The 27,553-nt window shown below is 38.6% G+C and overlaps 1 protein-coding gene across 2 annotated transcripts; it reads left to right on the top strand.

Moving 5' to 3' along the window:
* Window positions 1–1,329: 1,329 nt before the first annotated feature.
* PRPF4B (pre-mRNA processing factor 4B) lies at window positions 1,330–26,505 on the top strand. 2 transcript variants are annotated; one of them, XM_057399328.1, is made up of 19 exons: window positions 1,330–1,492; window positions 5,276–6,469; window positions 9,533–9,706; window positions 9,989–10,144; window positions 10,902–10,983; window positions 12,056–12,266; window positions 14,642–14,715; window positions 16,203–16,293; window positions 16,648–16,795; window positions 18,349–18,486; window positions 19,054–19,207; window positions 20,177–20,291; window positions 20,804–20,955; window positions 21,411–21,497; window positions 22,449–23,219; window positions 23,729–23,774; window positions 24,298–24,383; window positions 25,210–25,255; window positions 26,320–26,505. In XM_057399328.1, the coding sequence occupies exons 1-15, from the start codon at window positions 1,455–1,457 to the stop codon at window positions 22,650–22,652; spliced, it is 3,018 nt and encodes a 1,005-aa protein (XP_057255311.1). In that variant the 5' UTR covers window positions 1,330–1,454; the 3' UTR covers window positions 22,653–23,219; window positions 23,729–23,774; window positions 24,298–24,383; window positions 25,210–25,255; window positions 26,320–26,505. The 2 variants fall into 2 exon arrangements, with proteins under 2 accessions (XP_057255311.1, XP_057255312.1); XM_057399329.1 differs by having other exon boundaries at window positions 22,449–22,726; window positions 23,085–24,383.
* The last annotated feature ends 1,048 nt before the right edge of the window (window positions 26,506–27,553 follow it).

The raw sequence follows: 27,553 nt of genomic DNA, 5'->3' as shown, positions 1-27,553 counted from the left end.
TGTAACACTGGAAACACAACAGAGGCCAAGATGCACAGACTGGGCATTTGAAATAGCAGTTGGCAGTGCAGAAGAGGGCTCCTCAAGGTGCAAATAAAGCGCTGTTGCTCCAAACAAGGTGTTCACAAAAGTGAGAAGCATAAGAGTTACTGCTCTGACCACTTGGGCTCATGTCGCAACAGTGAGGACTCATTTTGAAGCATCTGACACACAGGCAATAAGAGCCATTTCTTGCAAAATTTTCTTCATTTTTCTTATTTTCTCGGTTAGCTTAATCTCCCATGCTATATGATTCATTTTCATTTTGGTCAATTTTAGGACAGCTTAGAATTTGATGCTGTATCAGTTTCACACGTATAAGCCAGGTATGTCCTGATTGTACTTTTGATGCTGCTTGTGAACTGGCAGAGCTTATACCTATATACCTCCACCAGAAACATCTTCACCAAGCTGGCAATCTGGGCTTCAAAACCCTAAAGCACAGTAGCATACAACTGGGATGGTAAGATTTCCTCAGAGCGATGCAGGTTCATTGACAGAATATGTCAATATTTGTATTTAAATTATACTCCATAGTTAGTGGTAGATAAATCTACAAATAACAATAAACAAAGCAGTTAAAATCTACTTCATAAATTATTAAGAACTCTAAGTCTCTATAAAATCTAGATTCAGATTCCAGTCCAAGCGGTACGTGTAGATTTTAAGACTACCTGAAAGAAGTGAGGGGTTTGATCATTAGCAAAACGATGCCACAAGTGATTACCCAAATCATCTGTCGAATTTAAAAACGAACTACAGGTTAACAGTACCACGGCATTTGCATGTTCAGTTTATAACACTTGCTGTCAACAGGCGGGCTGTGTTAACCTCAAAGCGGAATACACTAGGGGGAGACCAGCGCCGCTGACACCCGGAGGCCTCCAACCCATCCACCACGCCCCATCGCACCCCCAGGTACCACCCAGCACCCCGCCCGCCCTTCCCGCGCAACCCGGTACAGTCAGACGGAATCAGAGAGAACAAACCAAGCGGAACAACCTCCTCACAAGGCGCGCCAGCCGCCTCTGGAGAGCCCGCCCTGAAGACCACTCCTGGGCTGCAGCCCCTTCCATCGCCAGACCCTCTCCGAACTTAAGCGGCACCCCTCTCCCAGCGAAGCTCCCTGAGGAGACACCACCACAGACGCAGGTGTCGCAGCCAAACACCCGCCACAACCCTCCCCACCTCCGCCACCATCACCCCCACCTCCAGGCTGCTCCCGCCGCGCGCAGAGCACCGCCCCGGGGGCGGAGCTTCCGGCCCGCTCGCTACGCAGAGCGCGGGGTTCACTTCCGGCGGCCGGCTGTACCACCACCTCACCCCGCACGCCTCCACCCACCGCGGTGCCTCTGTGCGCGTGCGCCGCGGCCCCGCGTCTCCCCAGCGGCAGCGAAGGAGTTTGGAAGTTCAAAATGGCCGCCGCGGCGGAGGCCGAGCAGCGACCGCCCGAGTAAGAGATCGGCTGGGAGTCTCCTTGCCGTGGCGCGTTAGGGAGGCGGAAGGAGAAGTGCAGGCGAGGGGAGTGTGGGGAGGAGGACGAGGGGCGGCTCAGGTGGAGGTGGTGAAGGCAGGAGGAGGGATATGGGGCAGTGGCTGCTCCGGGGAAGAGGGGGTGCTCTGGGGGCCGCTCGCCCCGTGGCTGGCGGCATGGGACGCAGGAGCCGCCTTCCGCCGGCTGGGGCCCGGGGTGTGTTGGAGGGAGGACCGGGAAGCGCTTCAGGGGCCGGGCGCGCGCGAGCTGGCCCGCTGGGGGCATGGGGGAGGGGAAGCGGAGCCAGGACCTGCGGGCGCGTGTCCTCCGCCCTGCGTGCGCCTTCCCGCCTCAGTGAGGGGGGGGGGGGGGGCCAGAGCTGAGGGGCTGCGGCGCTACTCGCTTCGGTCCCCGCTCCGCCCGCCCCTCCTCTCCCTGGGAAAGCGGGGCGGGCGAGCCCTTCCTCCGCGTGGATGGGAGGCCGCAGCCCGCGCGGGCCGGCGGGTGCCCGCTGGCGCTCAGGGTTCGGGCATCCCCGAGGCGAAGCTGGGCTGCCGCTCCCCGGAGTTCCCCTTCGCCCCACGGCTCGTTATCTGAGCGAGGCCTCCCGCCGGAGGAGCGGGATGGGAATCCGGGACAGCGGGTGCTGCGGCCGGGGTTGCCCTTCCGCCCGCCGCCGAGCCGCTGCCCGCCCCTCGGTGAGCCCACCTCCCCCGGGTCCCGGGCGCTCTCGCGTTATGAACAGTGCCTGTGGTGGTGGAAGCAAAAACCGATTTGTTGCCGCCGGCCCCTCCTTCCAGCCCTCGAAATGACTGGCAACTCCCGGCTCCCGTTGGGAAGCGAAAATCGAGTAGCCGCCTCCCCTTCGTACCGGGGCTGCGTTTGCCTGGCAGCCCGGTTAGCGCCGTGAGGTTTAGATTTGTCGGCACTCACAAGCTCACTAACACTTTCTCCTCTGGAACTTTTGCCCGGAGTTGACAAGCTAGTGCTGACTTTATTGCTTCTCTTCACTATACAAATATTTTAGCCATGTAACCTGCTGGTTTTTTTTTCTGCTTTGAAAAGTTGCGATTTGAGCTTTTTGTTTGTTAATCGTGGGTGTGAAACAGGTGAGGAAAAGCAGTAGAAGTACATGTGGACCATATAAAACACGTGAGCACACAACGAACGTAACTGAGAGTAAGAAAGTACTAACTGATGATGTCTGGATGTAGGAAAAGATGGGTGAAATCTCTTTGTCAGTCTTCCTGAACTTCCTATCATTCTATTTAAATTTAAAAATAAAAGAAAGTGGGACAGTTTATGGCATAATTCCTCTCTGTTTAATGCTGTTAGCACCTAAACATGTTAATGGCCTCATCACCCTCTGAAATCTTTAAAAGGATTCTCCTTCATGTCATTATGCCTGTTAAGCACTGAAATGAAACAAAAATTTATCCATGTTCTGATGGAATTACTCAAAATCATTCATGGGCTATCTCATGCGTGTTAATGAAGTTGGCAATTTTATAGGTGAGGAATAAATGCAAAAAAAAGATGGCAGCTGTCTGTAGTGGTCGTGGTGGTGCATCTCTCCTGGTGTCTCCACTGCCAGCTTGCTTTTACAGAATACAAGACAGGATTATTACATAGCATTAAAATACATACAATAATAAAACAACTTCCTTCAGCGACACTTTCTGCTATTAAAATAAGGAAGACTTACCAGGAGTGACTTGAACAGATGTGATTTTTGTTGTTCTGTAATGTTCTCATAATGCTGAAGTACCATCAGTTTGGTACTCTGGGACTTATACACCATCCTGTATCTAACAAAAAAAATCTTGAAAGATGTATAGTTTCCTTAAAGTTTGCCTTGTGGTGTTTTTCTGCCCTTTAGCAAACTTATGTCACTGACATACTTGCTCTGGATTGCAAATCCAGGTTGAAAAAGTTGTGCATTTAATACTTGTTCTTTATTTTTCCTGTATTTTGTACCAAATGTAACATAGAGCAAACTCATTTTAAGGCAATTTGTCTGCTTTCTGGTATTCTGTTGTCATAATGGTGTGGAGTGTCAGGAGGAAGCAATTAAGAAAAACACTTTTTTTCCTAAATGTTATGAGTAAGCAGAAGTAGCGTTAAAGATGTAAAAAGGTATACAGCCTTCTGACTTAAGTCTGTAAATATTGCGTATTTATAGCTCAAGCTGCCTGTTCCTCTTGGAAGTTGCTCATTTCAGAGCATTAAAGTGTCAATGGTTTTAGCAAATAATTTTAGTGTATGTTGCAGAAGTCTGGATTATTTACTAGTACTAGAATCTGCATTAACTCTAGCAGGAGAGAATCTGTAGTAGTGCACTGTTTGACTATCCTAGCCTTAGTTAGGAAGACATTAATTGCATTTATAATGAAGTGCCATTCTTTAGGCCTGGCTTAGAATATCTCTGATACATGTATCGGATCATGGATTGTATTCTTTATAAACAACTGTTGTATGAAGCTAGTAGAGTTTGGAAGATACTTCTACATTTCTGTGTACATCCCCGCACCGCTCCTAACCATCATGTTAGGGGATTTCTTTTCAAGGAATGAGGCTTTGGATACTGAAAGGGCTATATTTAAGTTATTAAAGTGTTAGCTAGTAAATTTAAAATCTGTAGTTTAAACGGGGTGAGTTTATAGAAAAGTGAACTCAGGCACCTGTAATCAGTCACAGATTTCAAAAGGCGAAAGTCTTGTCTTGCCACAAATAGTAACTTCATTGATATTCTGAAGGAGATCAGTAGGTATTTGCTAAACAGTATAAAAAAAAACTGACTGGTAAGCCAGTTTCGGCATCTAAGGATATTAGAAATGAATGCATAAGATCAGGGCTCAATTTGATAATTTTTTAAAGTTATTAAGTACACCCACTACTTAATTTGCTTGTTGCTGGGACTAGCAAACTGATTTGTTCATTTTAGAAAAAACGCTGTATGTTATTGTTACTTTAATAACCTGCTGTAAACCTGTGTTCAGCCTTTTTGGCCAATGCCATTTTACAGGTCTAAAGCTTATAGATTTTGGGGGGGGGGGGAAGCTGATAGTCTTCAGTATACTATCATAAGGCTTTTTCTGAATTTAGACTTCCTTAATTTATCCTGTTTCTCATATTGCATAAATAATACAAGTGCACAGTAAGAACAGTTCTTGAGTTTGGGGTTTTTTTGGTTGGTTTGTTTGTTTTTTAGCATATATGTACACTTAGAGAAGGAAATTGCAGTTAAGAGAACTGGTCAACTGTGAGGTTTTGCAAGAAGGTTTCATTAGGTGGTCAGCATCATCCTTTGAAATAAGTGTTGATCTTTGGAGCACAGCTGTGTTCTGCCATTTGAAAACACTTTTAGAAGGTGTAGCTTGGGTTAGGCATCGGAGTGGAGCAGCAAAGTGATGATAAACTGACAGGCCTAAATACACAGCACTGTTCTACACTGTTAACAGATCATCGGTATTGAACCTAAAAGCATAAGCATTGATTTCACACACACATAGTGTTTTATTAGTGTATTTGCTGTAGCTACCTTCTGTAGTGTTTCTTTTTTGCAGTCATAACTGTCTGTTCATGAAGAAGTGTATCTGCTGTTAGAATTTAGTTATGTTAGTTGTACACTTTCAGTTCTCCCAAAGGTAGGTAATTAAATGCCACTTAGTTTCTCTCACAAAAAAAGACTGTCAACTTAAACACAGGATTAAGGACTGCAGTGAGTTGATAGTACTGATCTGTGTTTTTTATTTTTTGCAGGGTTGAAGATGCTGATGCATCCGAGAAAAGTGTAAATGAAGAAAATGGGGAAGTATCAGAGGCAGACCAACCACAGAACAAGCACAGCCGACACAAAAAAAAGAAACACAAACACCGAAGTAAACACAAGAAACACAAACATTCTTCAGAAGAAGATAAAGACAAAAAACATAAGCACAGGCACAAACACAAGAAACATAAATGGAAAGAGGTTGCTGATGCCTCTGACAAAGAAGATGGACCAGCTAAAAGAACTAAAATTGATTTTTTAGCTCCTCTGGAAGACTTGGAGAAACAAAGAGCATTATTGAAAGCTGAACTTGAAAATGAATTAATGGAAGGAAAAGTCCAGTCTGGAATGGGATTAATACTACAAGGTTATGAGTCAGGATCTGAAGAAGAGGGGGAGATAAATGAAAAAGCACGGAATGGGACAAGGCCTGCAGTTAAGTCAAACACTAAGGGGAAATTAGAACCTGTGGACAATAAAACCAGTTCCAAGAAAGGAAGTAAGAGTGAATCAAAAGAAAGGACTAGGCACAGATCTGACAAGAAGAAAGGCAAGGCAGGAGTTGATGGAATCAAAGACAAGACAACTAGAAGCAAGTCAAAAGAAAGGAGGAAATCCAAAAGCCCTTATAAGAGAAGTAAGTCTCAAGATCAGACAAGGAAGTCTAGGTCTCCAACGCTTAAAAGGCGATCCCAGGAGAAAAACAGAAAGTCTAAATCCCCGCCAGAAGATAGAAATAAGGCTGATGATAAAAGTAAATCAAGAGATCGCAGGAAGTCCCCAGTTGTAAATGAAAACAAAAGCAGAGATCGTGGCAGAAAATCTAAGTCTCCTACAGATCTAAGAAGCAAATCCAAAGATAGAAGATCACGATCCAAAGATAGAAAACCTAGGAGATCAGAGACTGACAAAGAAAAAAAGCCAATTAAATCTCCTTCTAAAGATGCTTCTTCAGGGAAAGAAAACAGGTCCCCTAGACGACCTGGCCGTAGCCCAAAAGGAAGAAGCTTATCTCCCAAGCAGCGTGAAAAGTCGAGAAGAAGCAGATCCCCTCTCTTTAATGATCGCAGATCTAAACAGAGTAAATCCCCCTCCCGAACCCGGTCTCCAGTTAGAAGAGTGAGGAGTAGATCTGCAGAAAGGAAAAGAAGAGAATCAGAAAGGAGGCGTCTGTCTTCTCCCAGGTAACTTAAAGGTGGCGTGACCAATCTCAAAAACACTTTACAGGATGAAAGATCTACTAGTTCAGTGTTTATCTCTTTGTTTTATTCTGAAAATAGCTATGAAAAAAGGTAATCAGGTTGTGCATTATATTATGAGCTGACTTTGTATGTATTCAGTTTTTAAAAAACACTTCCCCCAGCTGTCAGACATGCAAATTCAGCTTTGGTTGATAAAGTGCCTAGTTATTTGCACTCACACCATTAGTGGGAACAAGTTTTATAGCTCAGGTTCTCCTTTTTGATGCTCAGTTGGATTCAGAATGTAGCTTATCTTTTATTTGTTAGTTAATAGTTCTGTTGCTTTCAGGAATTTTTTGGGGGTGAGAGTCCCTTCTGTTACATGTCAGTGTTGGGCAAAAGTGGATAATTAGCCCCTTTTTCCCCTTAAAAAAAAAACGCAAACCCAAACACCCTAGCGATAGAGTCAGTATCTGTGAGTGTAAGCAAATCTTTTACTTCAAGATGCCTTTCTCACAGTTGTAGGGTTTTTTTTGTTTTGGGGGTTTTGTTGTTTTTTGTTTTTTCCTTTAAAGTATTTCGTATTTTTCATTTGCTGGAGGTACAGTAGTGTTGCTTCATTATTGCTCTGTTGTATATCATTGCCATATTTTGCATACATGCAAAGGAGAAAGACTTTTCAATTTTATTTATTTTTTTTGTCTTGGCATGTTTTTAAAAGAAAATTTAGCCTATGAAAGCAGTTACCTTGAAATTTATCATAAATCATGAGGCAGTAATTACTATCATCTTCTCTGAAGATGAGAAGGCCTGAATGTAAGTTCCCAAGCAGAAAATAATATAAGTGTATGCTCTTTTGGAAGTAATTCATTAAATGTAACAAGCTCAACAGGCAAGGGTTTAGCATTATTTTAAATAATGAGTAATTTAAAACTTGTTATTATGGGCTTTAGCTTCATCCACTCCCAAGAATTAAGAACAAGAAATTATTAATTTAAAACCATGTATTGGAACCACAAAAATCTAGCTCAGTAAGTAAGCACCTCATAAATGTGAAAGCTTTTCTGCCTGCATCACTGAGGGTTGTTGTGGTTTTCAGTGTGGGATATCTTCTCATGGGTGCTTTATCAGCTTGTTTGTCTGTACTGCTGCTTGGCAGTACTGCAGGTGCTTTGTAGGATGGCCCCAGTGGTGCTAACCAGGTTAAGCAAGTACTGTAAGCTAGCAGTTTCTTTGACTGCTTTCTGGTGAGTCAGGAATGTATCGGCACATAACCACTAGGTTTCTTTGACAAAGTGTTTGACTCTTCTTCTGTAGCATTTTGCATCTTTCATTTTTTATGACAGCTTGTGTTGCAGCCAGTTTGGATTAGCTGTCTAGACACAATTTCAAGTGATGCATGTGTCTAGAATTTTGCTATCGAATTCATACTTCTGTAGCACCATGGTGAACAGCATGTGAGTGGAGGAATACTAAGAAATACTTGCTGCTGGAAGTGTTTGCAAATCAGCAGGAATAATCTTCCTTTGTGGGACATTTCCGAACCAGCTCCAGCTATGTTGGAGTTTTAACTACCTGTAATTACTCAGGCTGCCAGAGAATTTCAGGAGTTTTAATGAACAGTTTTAACAAAAAATTCCCAGTAATTTTATTTTTCATGTTTGTTTCGTGTAATGTTCTAATCACATAAGACGCTTCTTAGGCCTTTGAGTGAAGTTACTCATCATATGATGTTACTTTGAATCTTAATCTGTTTCTACTTTTTATCTCATACCTTTAGTCCCTGAATTGATTTACGTTTTTCACAGCTATTTTGATTGGGTTTTGGCAGTACCACCACTTTGTTAGCCAGGAAACCTGGAACTGTCAGTTCATCCTATGACTTTTTTTCCAATATCGTTCACAAGCACGTAATGTAAATTAAATTAGTTAAAATGCCTGCTCCAGCACTTGAGTCTACAGAAATTGCTTGTAGAAACTGTCATTACTTCTGCATGTGCATAAATTTGCCTTCTGTCCCACTGTTTGGTATTTTGCATCGGTGTTTATGCCTGGTCATTATAAGTAGCTACGTTAATGGAAGCTGATACAGCAGTCTCAAACAAAAACGAAGTTACAGAGTGTCTCAGACCCAACAGATTTTTGTTCATTAATGAAATAACTTGTCCCAGTCTGATTAAAAAATAAATAAATAAATAAAAGCCCCAACAAAAAAAAAAGGATAGTAAAAAGAACTAGAATAGCAACATTTTCTTTGAACAATGGTGTGCAAATATTTTCCATCACTACTCATCAGAAATATTTTCTGTTGGAGCCACATTAGAATGGTGGTTAAATATTTTTAGCTTCTGTCCTTTCCAATTTTTGCTCAAAGTCTTGCTGTTATGGAATACAGTGAAGCCTTTTAATGTAGTTCCCCCGTCAGGGTTTTGTTTTTTTTTTTTCCTTGAATAATTGTGGATCTGTATAGACAAGAATGAACAAATTTTGAATAGTACATAGAGTCAAACCTGAATTATTTTTTGCCAAGGGTTGGTTTACATTGAGAGTTTTAGTATTCAGCTGTTGTGTGAAATGTTGAAGCTGTCCAGTTCTAGTGCACAGATTGAAGAAGACATCAGGGTCATTGCTGTGAAGTAGCATTGTCCTGAATTTCGATACTGTGTTTTGAAGTTGCTGGGAAAATTCTCAAGGATTAGTTCTGGGGCTTTGTTTATTGTTTAAATACTGCTTCTGATAAAGATGAATATAGGTCACTATTTATGTAAGACCTAAACGCAAGCTTTGCTTTAAAACCCCTCTTAGCTTTGTGGTAGCAGTTAGCAAGCTCTGTTTCCAGAGTTGTCCTAAACAAGACCTAGGTATGGGCACATGTTTCCCAGGGTGGGGAGAGACACGTAGGAAGGGCAGCCACCTCTGCAGCGTATGCGTCCATCCCTCCCTCAGAAGCCCATCTGGTGGTCCCTCACCTGCAGCAGGATTTTAAAGTGAGCTTTCAGAGGGAGCTGTGATTTTTGTTTTCAGCTTGCTCCAGTTTTGACTACCATTCTCTTCCTCTGTTTTAAGAACACGGACCAGAGATGATATTTTGTCCAGACGAGAAAGATCAAAAGATGTTAGCCCACCCAGTAGATGGTCCCCATCCAGAAGAAGATCCCGGTCCCCCATTAGAAGAAGGTCTCGTTCACCCCTTCGACGTAGCCGATCTCCAAGAAGGCGGAGTAGGTCTCCTCGCAGGAGGTAAAGACACACTGCATTTTTTTTTAATGTGGTTTGTAAAATACAGTAATACTAAACAAATAAGGATTGCTGTTTTGTATAAATAGGCAATTCATTTTTTGTCCATGTTTATGTATGCTAGCATAGCTGAATTCAGATTGTCCTCCATCAGTTAATTTGCTTTATTATTTGGAGTCCTTATGTACCTTTATGTTTTATGAATAGATTTTCTTCCTTTTCTTGGGAAAAAAAAAAAGACAAAACAAAACCAAACAAACCCCAAACTGCTCTCACTGTTACCAGGGACAGAGGCCGAAGAAGTAGATCTCGCCTTCGAAGGAGGTCCAGGTCACGTGGTGGCCATAGGCGTAGAAGCAGAAGCAAAGCTAAAGAAGACAAATTCAAAGGTAGCCTTTCTGAGGGTATGAAAGCTGAACAGGAGTCTTCATCAGATGAAAAGTAAGGATGAATTTCTAACTTGCGCTGGTTATCTAAAAATAGAGATCCATTGATACGGAGAATGAGCTGACATTTTGTCTTCGTAGTGTAGTTTTTGAGTTGTCATGTAAAACCACAGTCATGTTTTATAGTATTTATTTATGGTCTTGTCAGATTGCTGTTGGGATGATCTGAAAAACTTTGGAGTATGCAAGAAATATCAAGACCTGTTGGCTAGTGGGCAGACCTGAGGGGATGATATCTTGTCAGGTTTCTAAATTCAACTTGATCAATATCTTGTGAAAGTACTTGGTCTGTTTTCTCAAGCTCATTGCTTGAGGAAAAAGTGTAATAGCTGAAAGGATGAACTGCTATCTGCAAATTGTTTTTATATTTAATGAATATCTACTTAATCCAATTGCACGAGAGTGTGCATTCTTAACCAGATTATTAAGGAAGAATGATGCTGGAATGAAAAGGAGAAAGGTTTGGGTTTTTTTTGTTGTTGCTGTTTTTCTCTTTAAAAGCAGTCACTGTTAATTGTTTGCAGTTAAATGAAACACACCAAGACCTAATGAGATACCAAAAGATAAATTTTCTCTGTAAGGAGATGTAAATATACACACTGGGATTTAATGCACCTTTGCTTTCTGAGTCAGTTGAACAGCTATTGTTAAATACATTGTGTGCTTTCTATACCAAAGAACTGCATTTGGTAAAACTCCATAGATAATACTATGTTTATGATGATATATAAAAACTAATTATGTATTTATAGTCTTGAAGACTTTGATTTGGAAGAAGAGGATGAAGAGGCAGAGATAAGGCAAAGAAGATTACAGCGGCAAGCAATTGTTCAGGTACATGGTTTATATTATCATGTGGGTTACAGAAACTAATCTTACGTTTTTAGCGTAAAATGTTGTGTTAAAGGAAGGCCCTTAGACTATTACTACATTATGGTAATTATTATTATATTTTTTCCAATTAATTCATTGTAAATATTAGTCTCTGGTAAACCTGACACCTCTGTTGCAACAGCATTGCTTTTAAGACTGGAACAACTCTTCTGTAAATCATTGTTGTGCCACAGTTTAAACGTTCTCTGACAGTCTAAGCAGCACTATATTTGGTTTAGCTTTTATGCAAAGCCCGTTGTAAAATCCTTCAGAAGTGTGACTGAGCAAAGCCATATAAAATAAATTATTTTTAAAGGCTTTTTATAGCTGTTGTTGGTCCATGCAGGAAGCAAATTTCCGGAGTTTCATTCCCTAAATGGAAAACCTCTGCTTGTATTGCTGAATGGTTTCACCTTGGTAACTGAGTGGTAGCAACATTTGTTCATTCTGATTTTGAACTTTTGGGGATTTTGAACTTACACATTTGCATTATGTCATACTATGTAAGTTAAAGAAATAATTTCTAAGGTGCTATCTTCAACATTTTTTAATGCTTCTGAAATCTTTCAACAGGAACAAATGAATAAACAGGATTTCCAATTCAAATAAAAAACCTGAATCTAAAAACTACTTTTCCGTACCATAATACTAATAGAAATAGAAAAGTTTCTAGGATGTAAAATACAAAATCATTACTTTTTCCTTAAAGACTTTGTTTTAATACTTGTGTGCCGGAATGCTTTAGTAATGAATCTCTAGCTACTAACATTTTGTTGCACACAGCTAAATAGTTAATCTCCAATAAAAATTGCTGTAGGCACACATGATTTTTTTTTTCAGTCTTATTTTACAGTCTGGGCTCTGGTGCCTTGTGTGGAATGAGTTTTCAAAAGGTATATCACATTCTGCAAATAATCTGTTGCCTTTAGGCAATTATGAAAGTTTTAGCACAAGCCCTTGGAAGGTTGAGTTTAAAAATGTTTAAGTCATGATAAGTTGAGATGGTGAGATTAATAATTAAATTTCTTTATAGAAATACAAAGGCCAGACAGAAGACAGTAATATATCTGTACCATCTGAACCAAGCAGTCCACAGAGCAGTACACGCAGTCGCTCAAATTCGCCTGATGACATCCTAGAAAGAGTAGCTGCTGATGTCAAGGAGTACGAACGGGAAAACGTGGACACATTTGAGGCATCAGTAAAGGCCAAGCACAACCTCATGACAGTTGAACAGAACAATGGTAAGAATTAAAACCTTACTACAGTTTTGAAAGATCAGACATTTTGCTTGGTTTTCTTATATACTTGCAGACTTGGAAGTAGGCTGACTTTTTCTGGTCAGAACTTGAGTGTTTCCACAAATGTCATGGTACTCAACATTAAAGTAAACCTTTCTCATTGAGGAAGATTATACGCATGAATGATATATTTCTAGTAACTCTCAACATAATTTATACCATACATTTGGAAAAGCAAATAATAATTTCTGTCTTTATTGTTAACTTCCTTTTTAACTTCCACATTTTTCTTTCCACTTTTGCATGTTGTTTTTGTAGAAACTTAATACAGTCCTAGTCTTTATTTTGGGTTGGGTTGGATACCACGCCCCTTTGTAGCTTTTGTCTTTTGTCAGAGCCACTGTGTCAGAATATAGTTGGGTCTTGTAGTCATTTAGAATGATTAAGACTTTCGAGAGTCATTGCAAGTCGGGGCATTTTCACAGCATAACTTCTTGCTGAAGAAATGGCTGTTTCATCCTCTTCCTCCCTGCACATAATCTCTTATACAGCAATATTGAAATGGAATAAGTTGTGATATAAAACCTGCCTTGTGCCTGCTGCGGCAAAAGGAACGTGGAGCATCTTCCAGCATACCCTGTAATGTTGACAGTCTTCCAACTAGTCAAAGGTGTGTCTAGTTGCTGTGTGGTTGTACTTGAGCTAGTTCTTTTAATTGCTACAGCACACTGTTTAACAAGGGCTATGAAACCTGCCCAGCCCCTCCAGGAAATTGTTGGACTGTTAACTTGTATTTCATATCATGTGCTAGATGTGTCCTTGGGGTCTAAATATGCTATCTTCTAGCAGGCATTTCTCCTTGAAGTAATAAAGCTGCCCCTCTGGCACTGGTGCACTCCTCTGTAGCTTGTCCTGCTGTTTCCTTGAGCAATATGTTTTCAGATTGTTCTTCTGCAATGTAGGTGGAAGGAGCAGTCTATGCACTTTTTCTTTATTTGCATACTGCAAGTTTAGGTTTAGTCGTCTTGTGTGTAACAGACATCTTCTTCCTTTTTTGTTGAGGCGTGTACTCCTTTCTGATTTTGTCTACTAAAGTGTATGAAAATATAACTTAACTACACAGGTGTTTTCAAAATACAAAAGAAGAGTTGTGTTTGGTGGTTGTTTTTGTTTTTTTTTTAAACAGATCAGTTACACTCAAATCTGAGAATTTTCATATATTGGTGGAGTTCTGGGTTGGAGGTGGCTATAACAACAGATGGAAGCAGTAGATCATCTTTTTTTTTTTTTAAGAGCCATTTTTCATTTGTATACTGACCTCATACAGGGCCCGGATAGTAAGTTGCTGAGGAAGTAGTTACAACTCATTGTAGCCCAGTGAATAACTGGAACTAAAAAGAAAATTTGAGAAAGTTACTGGAAGGGCTTGTGTCTTGGAACAGCGGCATAACCTGTCTCCCCATAGTGGTAGATGACAGGTCTGTACCTTGGAACAATGGTGTCAACATGATGGATGAGAGGTTTTGATGCTGTCAGAAGATTCCAGTGCAGTTATTCTGTATGGAAGTGTTTGCATATATGCATCATGAGACCTGAAGCAACTGAGCTTAACCATTTATTTTTCTTCATTGGTTTATACCTTAAAGCGAGTGTCTGATTTACTATGGTCATGAAGGGATGCTACTGTAATGTGTGTTACAGAATAGTTTGAAGTTTCCTTGCCTTCACTAACATTTTCTTAATTTATACTTCTTTGCTTTTATCTTGTCAACCAAGTAAAATATCTTTGGGACTTTAAAGATGATTAAAAGCTGAGAAATGGATAATCTTGCCCACATTAAAAGTGTTTCTCCTAAGCATAATAGTTAAGGCTTTCTTCGGCTAAAAGCTGCACATGAGGTCCTTTTCACGGGGTTGAAGAAAACAAATTTTCAAAGAAACGAATTCTGGGCTTTACAACTTTGGTTTCTAGTTAGCAGAAAAGCCTGAACTTAGGTATTGAAAATGCATCTGTAATTGTTTTATGTATATACATGGTCATTTTAAATTTCTTTTTATACATTTATCTGTAGTCATTATCTGTAGGGAATCACTTACGTGTGTACTTCTTTCTGCTGTGTGAATTATTTGAAAGCTATTATACTTAATTTTTCAAGGAGGTATAAATTTTTGAGTGCTTTGAAGAACTGAAGCAATATGAGTTTTGTACTTCTACAATGTAAACCAGTATTTGCTAGAAACAGTAGAGCAACCTGTTTGCCAACATACTGATCTTAGGTTATATCGTGATATGTAGCACATAATGAGTTATACTGGTGATCGAGTTACTAGTTTGCCTTTTTTTTTTTCACATTGAGTAATCTAAATTTCATTTTAAGGTTCAGCTCAGAAGAAACTGCTAGCTCCTGACATGTTCACAGAATCAGATGATATGTTCGCTGCATACTTTGATGTAGGTAATTCTTGGAGTTGAAATACATGATTTACTGTTTTGCTTGTTTTTTGTTAGAGAATACTGTCACTTGAGGTTTGTGGGAACTTTGATTTGTAAAAGCATGTGTAACTGACTGGATAGCATGCTCTGACTCTTTTGATCAGCCAAAGCAGACAAAGTAGTTCTTGATTAGTATTTCACTTGAAAGAAAGCCTGCTGAAATTAGTTTTACCAGAGTTAGCAATTGGGGAATTCACTTCCTGTTTGAATAGGACTTATAACAGCGCACGGTAACAAACCTATTACATTAAGCTTTATGTTAATGTTACTGTGCTGCACTGTTCTAATTATGAGCTGTTTTTCAGAGCTTCACGTATGGTTAACTAAAAAGGATCTGTGTAAGATATTTTAATTTGCTGATGATGGTATTGTGGAGTGATGTGGTGGTTTGTTTGGGGAGTGGGAGGGGTGGGTTGGTTGGTTGGTTGTGGGTTGTTTTTTTTGGTTGGATGGTTTGATTTGGATAAAGAGATATAATTCCTGGTTTTAGTTTTATACAATTCTAGCAACTTTTCTCTAAGTGTGTTTAAGTGTCCTGCAAATATTGATAGCCCAGTGACTGATTTTGAGACTTTACTTGCCATTCTCTGTAAATATACCACATTGTTGCTGATGCATAACGCTGAGGTATAAGGCAAGACAACTTTCTTCTCAACTTAGAAATTCTCTAGTTAATTTTGGTTTATGATAGATGTAATCAGTTAGTTACAACAGAAGCATTGGTGACAGAAGGCTGCCATGGTCTTACTCTAGTAATATTGGTAATAATAATAAAATTTAAAAATTCAAAACACCTTGAACCTGGAAAAATAGAAATACTTGAAGGATAGTGTCTGTGGATGTATTTTTAAAAACTTGAATGTTACAAGTAGGGGTTTAATATGGCTTGTAAGTGAGCAGTTTCCCCTTCCAAAAACTGATGTTCAATTGAAGATAGACTTTACTACTCATAGATTTGAGTTTGTGATGGCCAGATCTCTTAAGAGATATCAGCAATTGTACTAGTTTTATGATCGCAAATAAATAGTATCAAATCTGTGAAGTGGCATCAAATAAACAGAAATTCAAGGCTTAAGCAATTACATTTTCCTTGCAAATTGCTAAGCTTTTTCACTATAAGCATACTGTAAGTAAAATCTTATTCAGATGGTCCAAATTGTACATCTCACATGAGTTGTATAAATTCCTTATGGGTATTAATTGAAACTGCCCATTTCTGTCTGATGATAGTTCTGTTTGCTGATCTCATCCTCTTTCCTGGCATCAGTCTTTAGATACTGGTATGTAAATTTTGTATTCAAAGCATTTTGCGTTCAGTAGTTTCTCTCCTACAAGTGTGTTTGTACTGTGGAAAGGAACAGTGTTTCGATAGGACTTTTGGTAAGTAAACATCATGGACAAAGAGCATGGAAGCAAAGATGTGTTTGGTTTTTTTCTTTCTTCAGAGCGCTCGTCTAAGGGCTGCTGGGTTTGGAAAAGACTTCAAAGAAAACCCTAATCTCAGGGATAACTGGACTGATGCAGAGGGCTATTACCGTAAGTTGTATTTGTTGATTTGCAAGGACAGGTAGAGCAAGGGTGCTGAATGGAAAAGATCCTCATGTAACACTGCTGAACTGTTATTCTCATGTCATTGTACCTCATTAAGTGTGTAATGTGATAGATGAAATGAGCATGCAAGTTTTAACCTCAGTTACTGAAAAACTCCAGGCATACAGAATCACAGTTTGTTCCCCATGATTTCCACAAAGCTAGGTGATAAAAACATTATATGCTGTGAAACTGATTTATCCTGTTTCCTTGAATTTTATACAGCATGGTTTACTTTTCATACAAAGATCCATTATGTGTGTCACTCATAACTTTAAATTGCTTGGTTTTATCCTTCAGGTGTTAATATAGGTGAAGTTCTAGATAAACGTTACAATGTCTATGGTTACACTGGTCAGGGAGTCTTCAGTAACGTAGTGCGAGCCAGGGACATGGCAAGAGCAAACCAAGAAGTAGCAGTTAAAATCATCAGGAACAACGAACTTATGTAAGTAATGTTTTTGCTTGATAATAACAAAGCATATGTAACAGTTGCAAGTGTTTCATGGTGTGATTTGAATCTCCCTTTGTTTCAAGTGAAGTAACAGATTACAGCTGTGATTCCTGCCTTTTCTGCTAATATGAGCCAGATAATGGGAAGCGCTTGAGGACTATGTATCCACACTTTACAGCTATCACAGGAAGAAGGGTACTTGATTTTCATCAGGCACTTTCTCATTTGCAAAACTGCAGGCAACAGTGGTAGCAAGGAACAAAGCTACAGTTAATTATGAAGCCTGTCCAGCCCTAAAATTTTTGAGATGGGAGTTATGGACTCTAAAATGTAAAAATGGAGAGGGACTTTTTACAGGGTCAAGGGGGAATGGTTTTAAACTGAAAGAGGGTATATTTAGAGTAGACGTTAGGAAGAAATTCTTTATTATCAGGGTGGTGAGATGCTGGCACAGGTTGCCAAGAGAAGTTGTGAATGCCCCATCCCTGGCAGTGTTCAAGGCCAGGCTGGATGGGGCTTTGAGCAGGCTGGTCTATGGTGAGGTGTCCCTGCCCATGGCAGGGGGTTGGAACTAGATTATCTTTAGGGTCCCTTCCAACCCAAACCTTTCCATGATTCTATGAAAACTTTGTTTGGATGGACCAAATTGAGTTGGCAGGTTATGAGTTGATTCCTAATTGATCATCTGCAACTTCCATGTTTCCATGTATGTAGGATATAGAAAGAGGGTAGGAGTCTCCCTGTTGAAATACAAAAAAAAATTAGGTCTTTCAGAATGAGTGAACATGAGTGAAAAGTATGATCTATGAAACTGTGTTGTGTGAGGACTTGTCTTTAACACTCATTTTGGGTACCTGCTGCAGTATTTCTACAGTCACATAGTATGTCCTCTTGCATTAAAGACAAATGAAAATCTTCTCCATGCATTTTACCTTGGAAGTTCTAAAAGATGTCTTGCTGTGTGTGTAACTGGGTTCTTTTGAGTTATATGAATAGGTGTCTAGGAAAGTTTTTTGTGTGGTGGTTTGTTTTTTTTTTCAAGGGGGGTTGATAACTATTTCAGCTTGGTATGTTACCAGTGTAAGAAGGCAGTTATCAGTCAGTCTAGATACATAGTTTAGCTTAGAAAATTTTAATAGCTTATGTGTTTAAATACTTTCTGGGGTTTTTTGTTGTGGGGTTTTTTGTTCATTGGTGGTTTGTTTTTTTTTTTTAAAGTGAACTTCCTGAGTGCTCTTTGAAACTGAAGTGTCACATTACAGGAGGAAATCTAATTATAGCTCTATATGCAGCCGGGAGGGAGGCAAAAGGATGAGGTGTTTACAAAGGCACACTGAAGAACAAGAATTAAATAAACTTTCCCAGTGTGTGGATACTGACAACAAACCACTGTTGTGATGTTTCGTTTTAAGCCGTGGTACATTAAGTAATGACAGGACACTTTTTCATTTCTGGATAGTTACAACCATGCGAGTGAATGTCTAGATTTAAAAAAAGTTATTAAGATTTCACTGATTTTGTTTTACCACCATTTCTTCTTTTTACAGGCAAAAAACTGGTCTAAAAGAACTGGAATTTTTGAAGAAGCTCAATGATGCAGATCCTGATGACAAGTTTCATTGTCTACGGTTGTTCAGACATTTCTACCACAAACAACATCTCTGTCTGGTATTTGAGCCACTCAGGTAAAATGTCAAATGTTGGGGTTCTCTGTAAAAAAGTAAAGTACTTTTGAGTGATCACTGCCTTTCTGGTTTTTTACTATTGTTTTGATACTTGTTCTGTTGACAGGATTCAAGAATGCAGGGAGCTTAGTTTTGTCCTGGAATTGTTATCTTTTTATCTGCTGTTGAACTTGCCAAAAAATCCCCTCCTCAACTTGTATCTTACTTCGTTACTTATTTCTGAAGAAAACAAGGACAGAGGCTTTACAGTTGTTAAGAAAATGTTGTTCATGTGCAAATAAGTCCTCTCAAATTGATCTTGATTCTAAATGTGTTCTGAAATAAGTAAGCTTAGTCTACTAAGTAATTATACAATATAGGATAGATCTGGTTGAGTATTTTTGTTTTGTTACTATAGCTAACAGAGGGGTATGTATGTTGAATGCTGCTTTTCTCTAAAAACAGCTACAGCTGTTTTTGTGGTTTGTTGAAACTGGTTTGTTGAAGTTTATCTTACAGTTTTAGGAGGCAACTAGTTTTCTTTTTTAAGCTTTTCTCTATTCTTTCTCGCATTCTTTCTTTTAATAGTATGAATTTACGAGAGGTGTTGAAGAAGTACGGGAAAGATGTTGGGCTCCATATTAAAGCTGTGCGTTCCTACAGCCAGCAGTTGTTCCTGGCTTTAAAACTTCTTAAACGATGCAATATCCTACATGCAGATATTAAACCAGATAATATTTTGGTAAGTAATGAATAATTGAAACTTATTTTGCACAGTCTGTAGTGTGAAATGAAGTATTTGAAATTAACAATATTCCGTTAGTTTAGGTGAAGTCAAAATTTACTATAACTGAAAACGTTAAGGGTTTACCGTTGACATAAAATGCTGTTGTGGTATAAATAGTAAGAAATATAATACAGCATCTAAAGAAAATCTTCTATTTTGTATAATGTTTCTCAGAAAAACCTGCATCCACTTGTATCCTGTAGAAAGCAGATCTTCTGAACTAAGACAGTATCCTTTCTTAGGAGAAATCTTGGGACCTTTTCCAATCAATAATTGAAGAATGTTCATGCTTTCTGCAAAATGGAAGGCGGTTGACTGTGGATGGAGATTTTGTTTATGTGAACGAGATAATGGGGAAAAATCCTTACTGCTTTTTTTCCTCTTGCGTTTCCATTAAACGTTCTGGTTAGCAGGCCATGAGAGCTACATCAGAGGAATCAAACATTTTTTCCATTGTTTTTCTTGGTGGTCATTCCTGTGACAAACTTAGATTTTTATTTTACTCAAAAGTGTTCTCTTCTAGCCATCACAGCAGTAAAACTTACTATATAAGCATGAGATGTGTGAATATTATGCTGTTTTAGGAGTGGTACTCTGGAAACCAGAGTTGGAAGTCTAAGTTGATAGAATTTTAGTATCAGGAGTGAAATCTGGCTCCACCAAGGATATTTTGATAAGGGCAGAGACTATGTGAAGCTGACCTTTTTATGTTTTGTAGACTCTGAAGACACAATCTGTCACTTTCAATTTAAGAAAGTTTTACGATTTCCTTAGAATACAGAGAGGAAGGATTGAAATACGGGAAGAACCTCCAGTTTAAAGACTGAATGCTTATCTCCAACTTAAATGTATTGCCACTTTCACAGTGCTGTTGGCAATTCTGACTGCAAATAGTGCTAATGGACATTTCTGTTTAACTTTCAGGTGAATGAATCTAAAACAATATTAAAGCTTTGTGACTTTGGATCAGCTTCGCATGTTGCAGATAATGACATCACACCGTATCTAGTTAGTAGATTTTATCGAGCTCCAGAAATCAGTAAGTTTCATTTTGGATTGGCTACATGTCTCATAAGCAGTATTTACTATGCAGTATCAGGATGTACCAGTCCCAGCAGATAAGAATTCAACTTGAATTTACTCTCTGTTTGGTCTTAGCAAAACATCACTCTGGAAATATGGTGGCAGTCAAAAATTCAGACTTTGAGAGCATGCTTGTGTGACTCTTTGTGTATGTTGGTGGTCAGCTCAGTAAGGACAGGGAGAAGTCATTCTGGTTTATTATAGTTACGTTTTAATTTAGAGGTATTGTTCTGAGTTCTCACTACTAACTTAATTCATGCTGATTAGTTTGTGTATTAGATAAAAACCTCCCTTTCTGAAATAAGGATCCTGTAAAAGGTTTGCATCCTTCTTCTGTGGTAACTTTTTCTTCCTAAGAGGAAGAGCACCAACATAGTGACAGATCAGATTTTTTTTTTTCATCTGTCTGCTTTTGTGATATAATTGGAGGCTAGCTTTATGGAGTTAACTAAAGTTGCTCTCTTTCAGTTATAGGAAAAACCTATGACTATGGTATAGATATGTGGTCTGTAGGCTGCACATTATATGAACTTTATACAGGAAAAATACTCTTTCCTGGCAAAACCAATAACCATATGTTGAAACTAGCCATGGATCTCAAAGGAAAGATGCCAAATAAGGTAAGAAAAATAAGTATATGTTTTTACTGTCTGAAACTGTTGTAGTGACGAGTAGAATATACTTTTTTTCTCTCTCAATTCTCTTTCTTATCTTATATATCTCCTAACAGCAAGTAAATATCAGACATCTCTCTGACAGTATAATTTATATTGATTTGAAATCTTATGAAGTGAAAGTATACAGCTTCTTTTTCATAGACTAAATATAAGGTGAAAACAGAAACCTAAGCAGTGACCTGAAAAGAATACGTAAGTCAATGGAAGATACAGTGTCCTTTCAGATGGTTTGAGATGTATTTTTTTTTATTCTATCTGGACATTTCTTACTGTCTTTTTGATATATTTTTCATTAGTAGTAAATTATTCATGTTGCAGTAAGTTGTTAGACATTAATGTTAATTGTGAAATTTGTGACACAGAGAATTAGCCTGAAACTTGCCTCCCTTATTTTCTAGATGATTCGAAAAGGTGTGTTCAAAGATCAGCACTTTGATCAAAATCTCAACTTTATGTATATAGAAGTAGATAAAGTGACAGAAAGGGTAAGTCGTTACTATGTCGACTGTTACAGTCTTTCAAAATATATCTTGACATCTTAATTAAAAACATGATTTTTTTAAAACTATTTGAATGTCCGTTTGCAGCAGCGTGGACAGGTTACATAGTTATGAACTGGCAACAGAGGATTTTTCCTACAATTTAGGAGTACGTTTAAGAAAAATCTTAACTTTAGTCTTGGTAGGTATACAGGATATCTCCACGTAGTCTGTCCTTAAATTACTAATAAAAGAAATTGTGCCTTCATTTTAGAGAAGTTTGTTCAACTTAAGTATAATATGCTTAAGTTGTTGGAGGTCACTGTTACTTTCTGTAACACTGTAATGTAGTATATTCATCAGGAATCGCTGAATTTAGTGGTCAGAACTTTATGGGAACTTTCTATGTGGAATTTTGATCATAGAATAGTTTGAGTTGAAAGGGACGTTGACAGGTAATCTAGTCCAAACCCCCAGCAATGAGCAACTTCAACTAGAACAGGTTGCTCAGAGCCCCAGCCAGCCTGGCCTTGAATGTCTCCAGGGATGGCGCAACTCCCCCTTCTCTGAGGAACCTGGGCCAGTGTTTTACCACCCTCACTGTAAAAAATTTCTTTGTCACGTCCAGCCTGAATCTCCCCTCTTTCAGTTTAAAACCATTACCCCTCATCCTATCGCAACAGGCCCTGCTAAAAATTATGTTCTTGGTTTACTGGGACATAAATTGCATACGTGTACCTGTTGTTGCCAGAAGATACAGTCTGGCCTACCCCTGACAGCATTGCTTCCACTCTTTTCCTTTGTCTGCATGAGGATTTACGAAGCTGTATGATGATGAAGAGCATTGCTGATCAGATATGAGATAACCCTGCAGAAAAGCTGCTGCTAAACCTCTCTGAAAGGGATAAGAGGTTTCATGCCTTCTCTTCTACAAGGTTGTCATTTTTGCATTTGTAGGAGAAAGTTACTGTTATGAGCACCATTAATCCAACCAAGGACCTGTTAGCAGACTTGATTGGGTGCCAACGACTCCCTGAAGACCAGCGTAAAAAAGTACACCAGCTAAAGGACTTGTTGGACCAGATTCTAATGTTAGACCCAGCCAAACGGATTAGCATCAACCAGGCTCTGCAACACGCCTTCATCCAGGAAAAAATTTAAACCAGATGAAGAAGTTCAAAGGGTTTGAGTAATTAAGATACAAAGACTGAAGAAATTTCACAGCAGTTATTAATGTATATAAACATAAATATTTCCCCTGCAAAGTTGAGGAAGCAATGATACATTTGAATTAACATCAAGGCTGATATTTCTTTTAGAAATGTTAGAGTAATTCTGTTTTGTGTCTTATGTGAAAATTTTCACTGTAGAACTGTTTTAATTGCCAAGACTGCACAGAAGTACAATGCTAATGTATATGGTTGCAGTTCGTATATATTATAAAAAGAAAAACGCATCTGTTATAAAAAAAAAAAAGAAAAAAAGAAAGGAGCAGTAATACTGGGTGGTTGATTTGTTTTTAGCAGACTTGGCTTCATTTTTGTCTTTAAAAAATGGCCAGCATAAATGCTGTTTATATTCACATTTTCCTAGGTGTGTGTGTGCAGGCCACAGCAGCATGCCCTTGGTGTAGTCAGTGCCGAAGGGGGTCTGTTCCTTCTTGAGCCTGCCCGCAGGGATGGTCTCCTCTTTTAAAGCAGGTTGTGTACAACTTTCAGTACACTGAAGGTAAGCTAACCCATCAACATCACTGGTGTTTAAGCTGTTATTTTACTGGAACAACTGACAAATGAGAGACAATAGCATTGTGGCAGAATTCCCTGCATGTTTGATAAATGACCGTGTTTTCTTTTCTGGCATTGTAACCGTGGCATAGTTACAACTTCTGTTCTGTTCATCACATGTAAGACTTGGAGAGTGCGCACCTGATGGATAGAGCGCCTTCAGTGTACTGTTTCTTATTACTTTAATTTTTTTAATCAACTTGCTATAAACTTTGTATACATTTTGTTAAATACAGTTCACTATGACATAGAACAGACACAGGAGAGTTTTCATTTAGTAATTACAGTTGTTGGGATCTCGTTCAAAAGACCTTATATCTAAAGGTTAGATAGACAACATAAGGAAATTTTTAACTATTTGTATGTCATTTTGAAAGTGTACTGCTTTATGCTAAAAGTGTTTCATTTGTTCATTGTTTTCATTATTTGTGATCATGTTGTCTTTCAATACAGGCATAAACCTTCCACTCTTGAACAAAGCAGCTGCTTTTTAAAAGCGGTAATTGCTTCTTTACCTTTTATTTCTTTTGTAAATGAAGCTTTTCTTTAAGAAATGTGACTTTAAAGTGTTGTCTCTTGCATAAAACAGTTGACACTTACTTATTGTAAAGTGAAGATTGTTCTGCTGCATGTAAAGTGGACCATGCAGATTTCTGTATGTTTTCAGTATGCATCATTAGATAATAAAGTCTTTTGTGAACAAGGCATTTGTAGCCATTTTTAAAAGAATCTGTCTTCAGTGATGGTAAATCAGGTAATTCGTAAGATCCACCCCTGCATTTCCTATTAATGATTTAATTAAAGGGATTATTAAACATTATGATCTTTGGGGGAGCTGTAGCCTGTGTAAATTAGATCTATAATTATCACTGCTTAAAGAAAAACAAAGTAAAAGCCCCTTCAGATAATGTCTGTCTGCTTTCATTGTAATGAAATTATTCCTGTAGGACATGGGATTAACTTCAGGCTTTAACTAATGTTTGTGCTGTTTTTCTCACTTTTCCTTTTGATGGTGCTGAAAGAGAAAAAGGAAAGCGAGTCACAGGCCACTCAACGCCTACTCCATGGGTCTGATTTGCTGAGACACCAACTTCACCTTCCTAACAAGGTTATTTCTGACAGCATGTGTAGATAAACATTTAGCAACAAGTTAGAAGGTCTTGAAACATTTGAGTTGGTTATGCAGGGCGAGGAAAACAGAATCAGACTTTGCAGGTTGTCGTGGTATAAACCCTGGTCCATACTGCTGTTTTAATGTTCTCTTTGGCAATGTTCATCTTTTAATTTTTATTAATATATTTGGACAAGCTGTGAAAACCCCACCAGTTTCACATACTTTACAATACTTTGAATTAAGAAGGGTTTTTGTATCCGTCTAGGTACATAATGGCAACAGTCATGCACTCTTAGTGCACTCAAGAGTGGAAAAATGACACAAAGCAGTCATTCTGCTGGTGGGGAATACCCCACCGAGGAGATGTAATGAACTAACTACGAAAACAACCAGGAGATGGGTGGTTTTTTTTATGCCTATTTGGAACCTTCAGCCTGTCTCTTCTCAATTTATATTGTCAAATTCTTAATTAAAAAAAAAATTTCTCCTTAATTCCATGTATTAAGATATTTGTTCATACAGGAAATGATAAATTAGCTTTCATGCTTAATGAAACACTAGTTGCTTGCTAGTTAAATGCAGAAAGTAGCTTGCACTTTTACAAGATAGGCAGCACTTTTGAGGGCAGTTTTACACAGATGTAGTAACAGCTTAGTCTCTCTGTTGCTTTGTACTTTATTCTTAAAATAGGGATATAAAACAGTGAAATGAGTTGGTGAAACAGAGCAGTAGAAAAGAAGCCCCTTAATGCCTACAGAACTGTTTTGAGCTATCGTGGAGAAGCATAAAGTTGCTCGTTCACTTGTTCTTTGTGTTGTAGGTGCAGCTCAAAAGAAGATGATGGCTACCAGAAGACATGAACAAAGGTTTCTGTCCTATAAAAGATACAAAAATACTCTTCATGTAGTTCTGTCTTAATCTTTTGGTTTCCAGCATTCCAATTTAGAATTGATTAACACTGCTGCAGTACTGATAATTCCTGAAGCATACTTTCTGATTTAGAATTTGTTACATAGATGTGTTCATTTTGTTTGCGGTTGAAGATACTTTTCTTTTATTGTGATTAAATGTAGGTAACTGAGCATTACTGTTTAAATGAAGTTTTTTTTAAATGCTAGAATAATGATCAGTACAAAACTTGTGAAATTTTAAGAAAAAATCTGCCATTGTATTTGGTTAAAATACCCGTGTGTTAACTAGCAAATATCTAAACAGACAATGCACCTTTTCTCTTTAACTTCAGCACGTTCATAACTTATTTTAATTCTGCTAAACTATTATTGATCCAGAGGAGTAACTGATGGGTTGTTCAAAACCAATGGGTTTCAGTCCTCTGTCCAGTATCAGCTTCAGCTGATAGTTCTTGTGGGCAACAATAAAAAACCTTTAGGTCTGGCTTCAAAGGCCTCCAGAATTGAGAACTTTTTGACACTGTTAAGTTTTAGGCAGTATCTATCCCAGTAGCCTGTGGTCTGTGAGGAGAGCAGAGTAGCTGCTCATCCCTCTGCAGTCAGCTAAATAGTTCCAGTGGTTGCAGCTTGGTGCAAATAGAAGAGCTGTGCAAGAAACAGGGTGTTTGTGTTGAACTGTTTCTCAGCTGATCTAAGAGGGAGGATAATTTAACTTTTCCTTCAGTACATGAAGATGTAATTTGTATCTTCACCTGAGCAAGGCCCTACAGGTATGAAGTTTGGCTAAATCTACTGTGTTAATTTCTATTTCTTTCTCCTTCATGGGGACAAGTTGCTTCATATTTAACATGTTTAGTTTGCCAAGCATTCACAAAACACAGGATATCAGCCCTGTGCAGTTAGAATGTGTGTTTATTGCCTTGCTGTCTACTACTATAATTTAAAACTGTTTAAGAGTTTTTAATCAAAATAATGATTCCTTTAAAACCTTTTTAATAATACTTTATCTTCATACATAGGGTAAGTGGCATTAAACCTCTGAAGAACCTTTGTGTCTGTATTGACCTGCATGCAGAAGGCAGACCAGTCTGTGACACTGCTGGAGGTCGAGCAACCTTCTCCAGTATGTGTAATGTTGTGACTTGGGTGGAAGGATGTTGGGAAGTGGCAATCACTTGAAATTAATAAAGTACCTGTATAACTGACCTGCATTCTGTCTTCTGCTGTGTTTATAAAAGTCACACTGCAAAGGTGCTGAATGTCTGAACAATTTTAAAATGCATTAAAACCAAGTATAATTCTTTGAAGGGGGTTTTCTGCTTGGGTATCAGAGGTGTTAAAGGATCTGTGAAAAAGTCTTCCTGAATTATGTGTAAAATGGAATTGTTGCCTTTCATGAAGTTGCATCTCACCCCAGCATCACCGAAGAATTGATGTGGATTTCACTTTGATTTTCCCTATGCCTTTCTTTATAGCCTTTATAAGGAGAGCTTGCTCAGATGAGTTAGGGGATGAAAGAGTTACCTTATATAGTGATGAAGGGAAGCCAGTGATACTAATAGGTAAATGTTTATAAGAGAGAAATTGAGACTAGTCAGATGGGAGAAGCAGGATGCTAAAATGGGATGGGGTGTGTATTTTACTTTCTTACCTTGCAAATGATGTATCAAATTATTAATCTCAGAATATTTGTTATTATGCGGGTACAGAAGCAAAACTACCAGACTTCCACATTTCAGTTTTGCTCATCTAAGTACTTGAATAACTAAAATTCAATTTAAACTTGTGACAGATAGTTACTTTCTCTAAATTAAAAACTCAGCCCTTGCTTCCATAATATGCCTTTTGAATTCTTGATTGTCTCAAGTGTTTGCTCCTAAACACTGATTTTGATGATTATGGCCCAGATCTTTCTATAAAGTAGGTATGAGCTAAAAATTTGTGAAATAGTGAAGACGCATGAACATTTACAAAGATTCAGTGTTCAGTTTATGATAAATAACGAAAAGCTACTTAGGGGTAGGCAGAAATAAATAGGTCATAACCCAGAAAGTAAATACTGATAACAGTCACAGTCTATTCTGTTACCGTTTGTGGTTCAGTCTTGAGAGTGTTACTTTTGAAGAGAAAGTGCAACAAGTGTGGCTTTATGTTCTCCTAACAAGAAACTGGGTGGGTGTTAACTGAAGGCAGCTAAGTATACCCTATTGAAAGAATGGGACCTATAGTTGCTACCAAGAATTGTGGGTAAAC

The sequence above is a fragment of the Pezoporus wallicus genome, unplaced genomic scaffold, assembly GCF_028554395.1.
Source record: "Pezoporus wallicus isolate ANWC-B61680 ecotype Strahan unplaced genomic scaffold, APGP_CSIRO_Pwel_v1 contig_818, whole genome shotgun sequence".
Classification (NCBI taxonomy): domain Eukaryota; kingdom Metazoa; phylum Chordata; class Aves; order Psittaciformes; family Psittacidae; genus Pezoporus; species Pezoporus wallicus.
The sequence above is the reverse complement of the archived record's forward strand: the minus strand, read 5'-3'. Positions and strand labels throughout refer to the sequence as shown.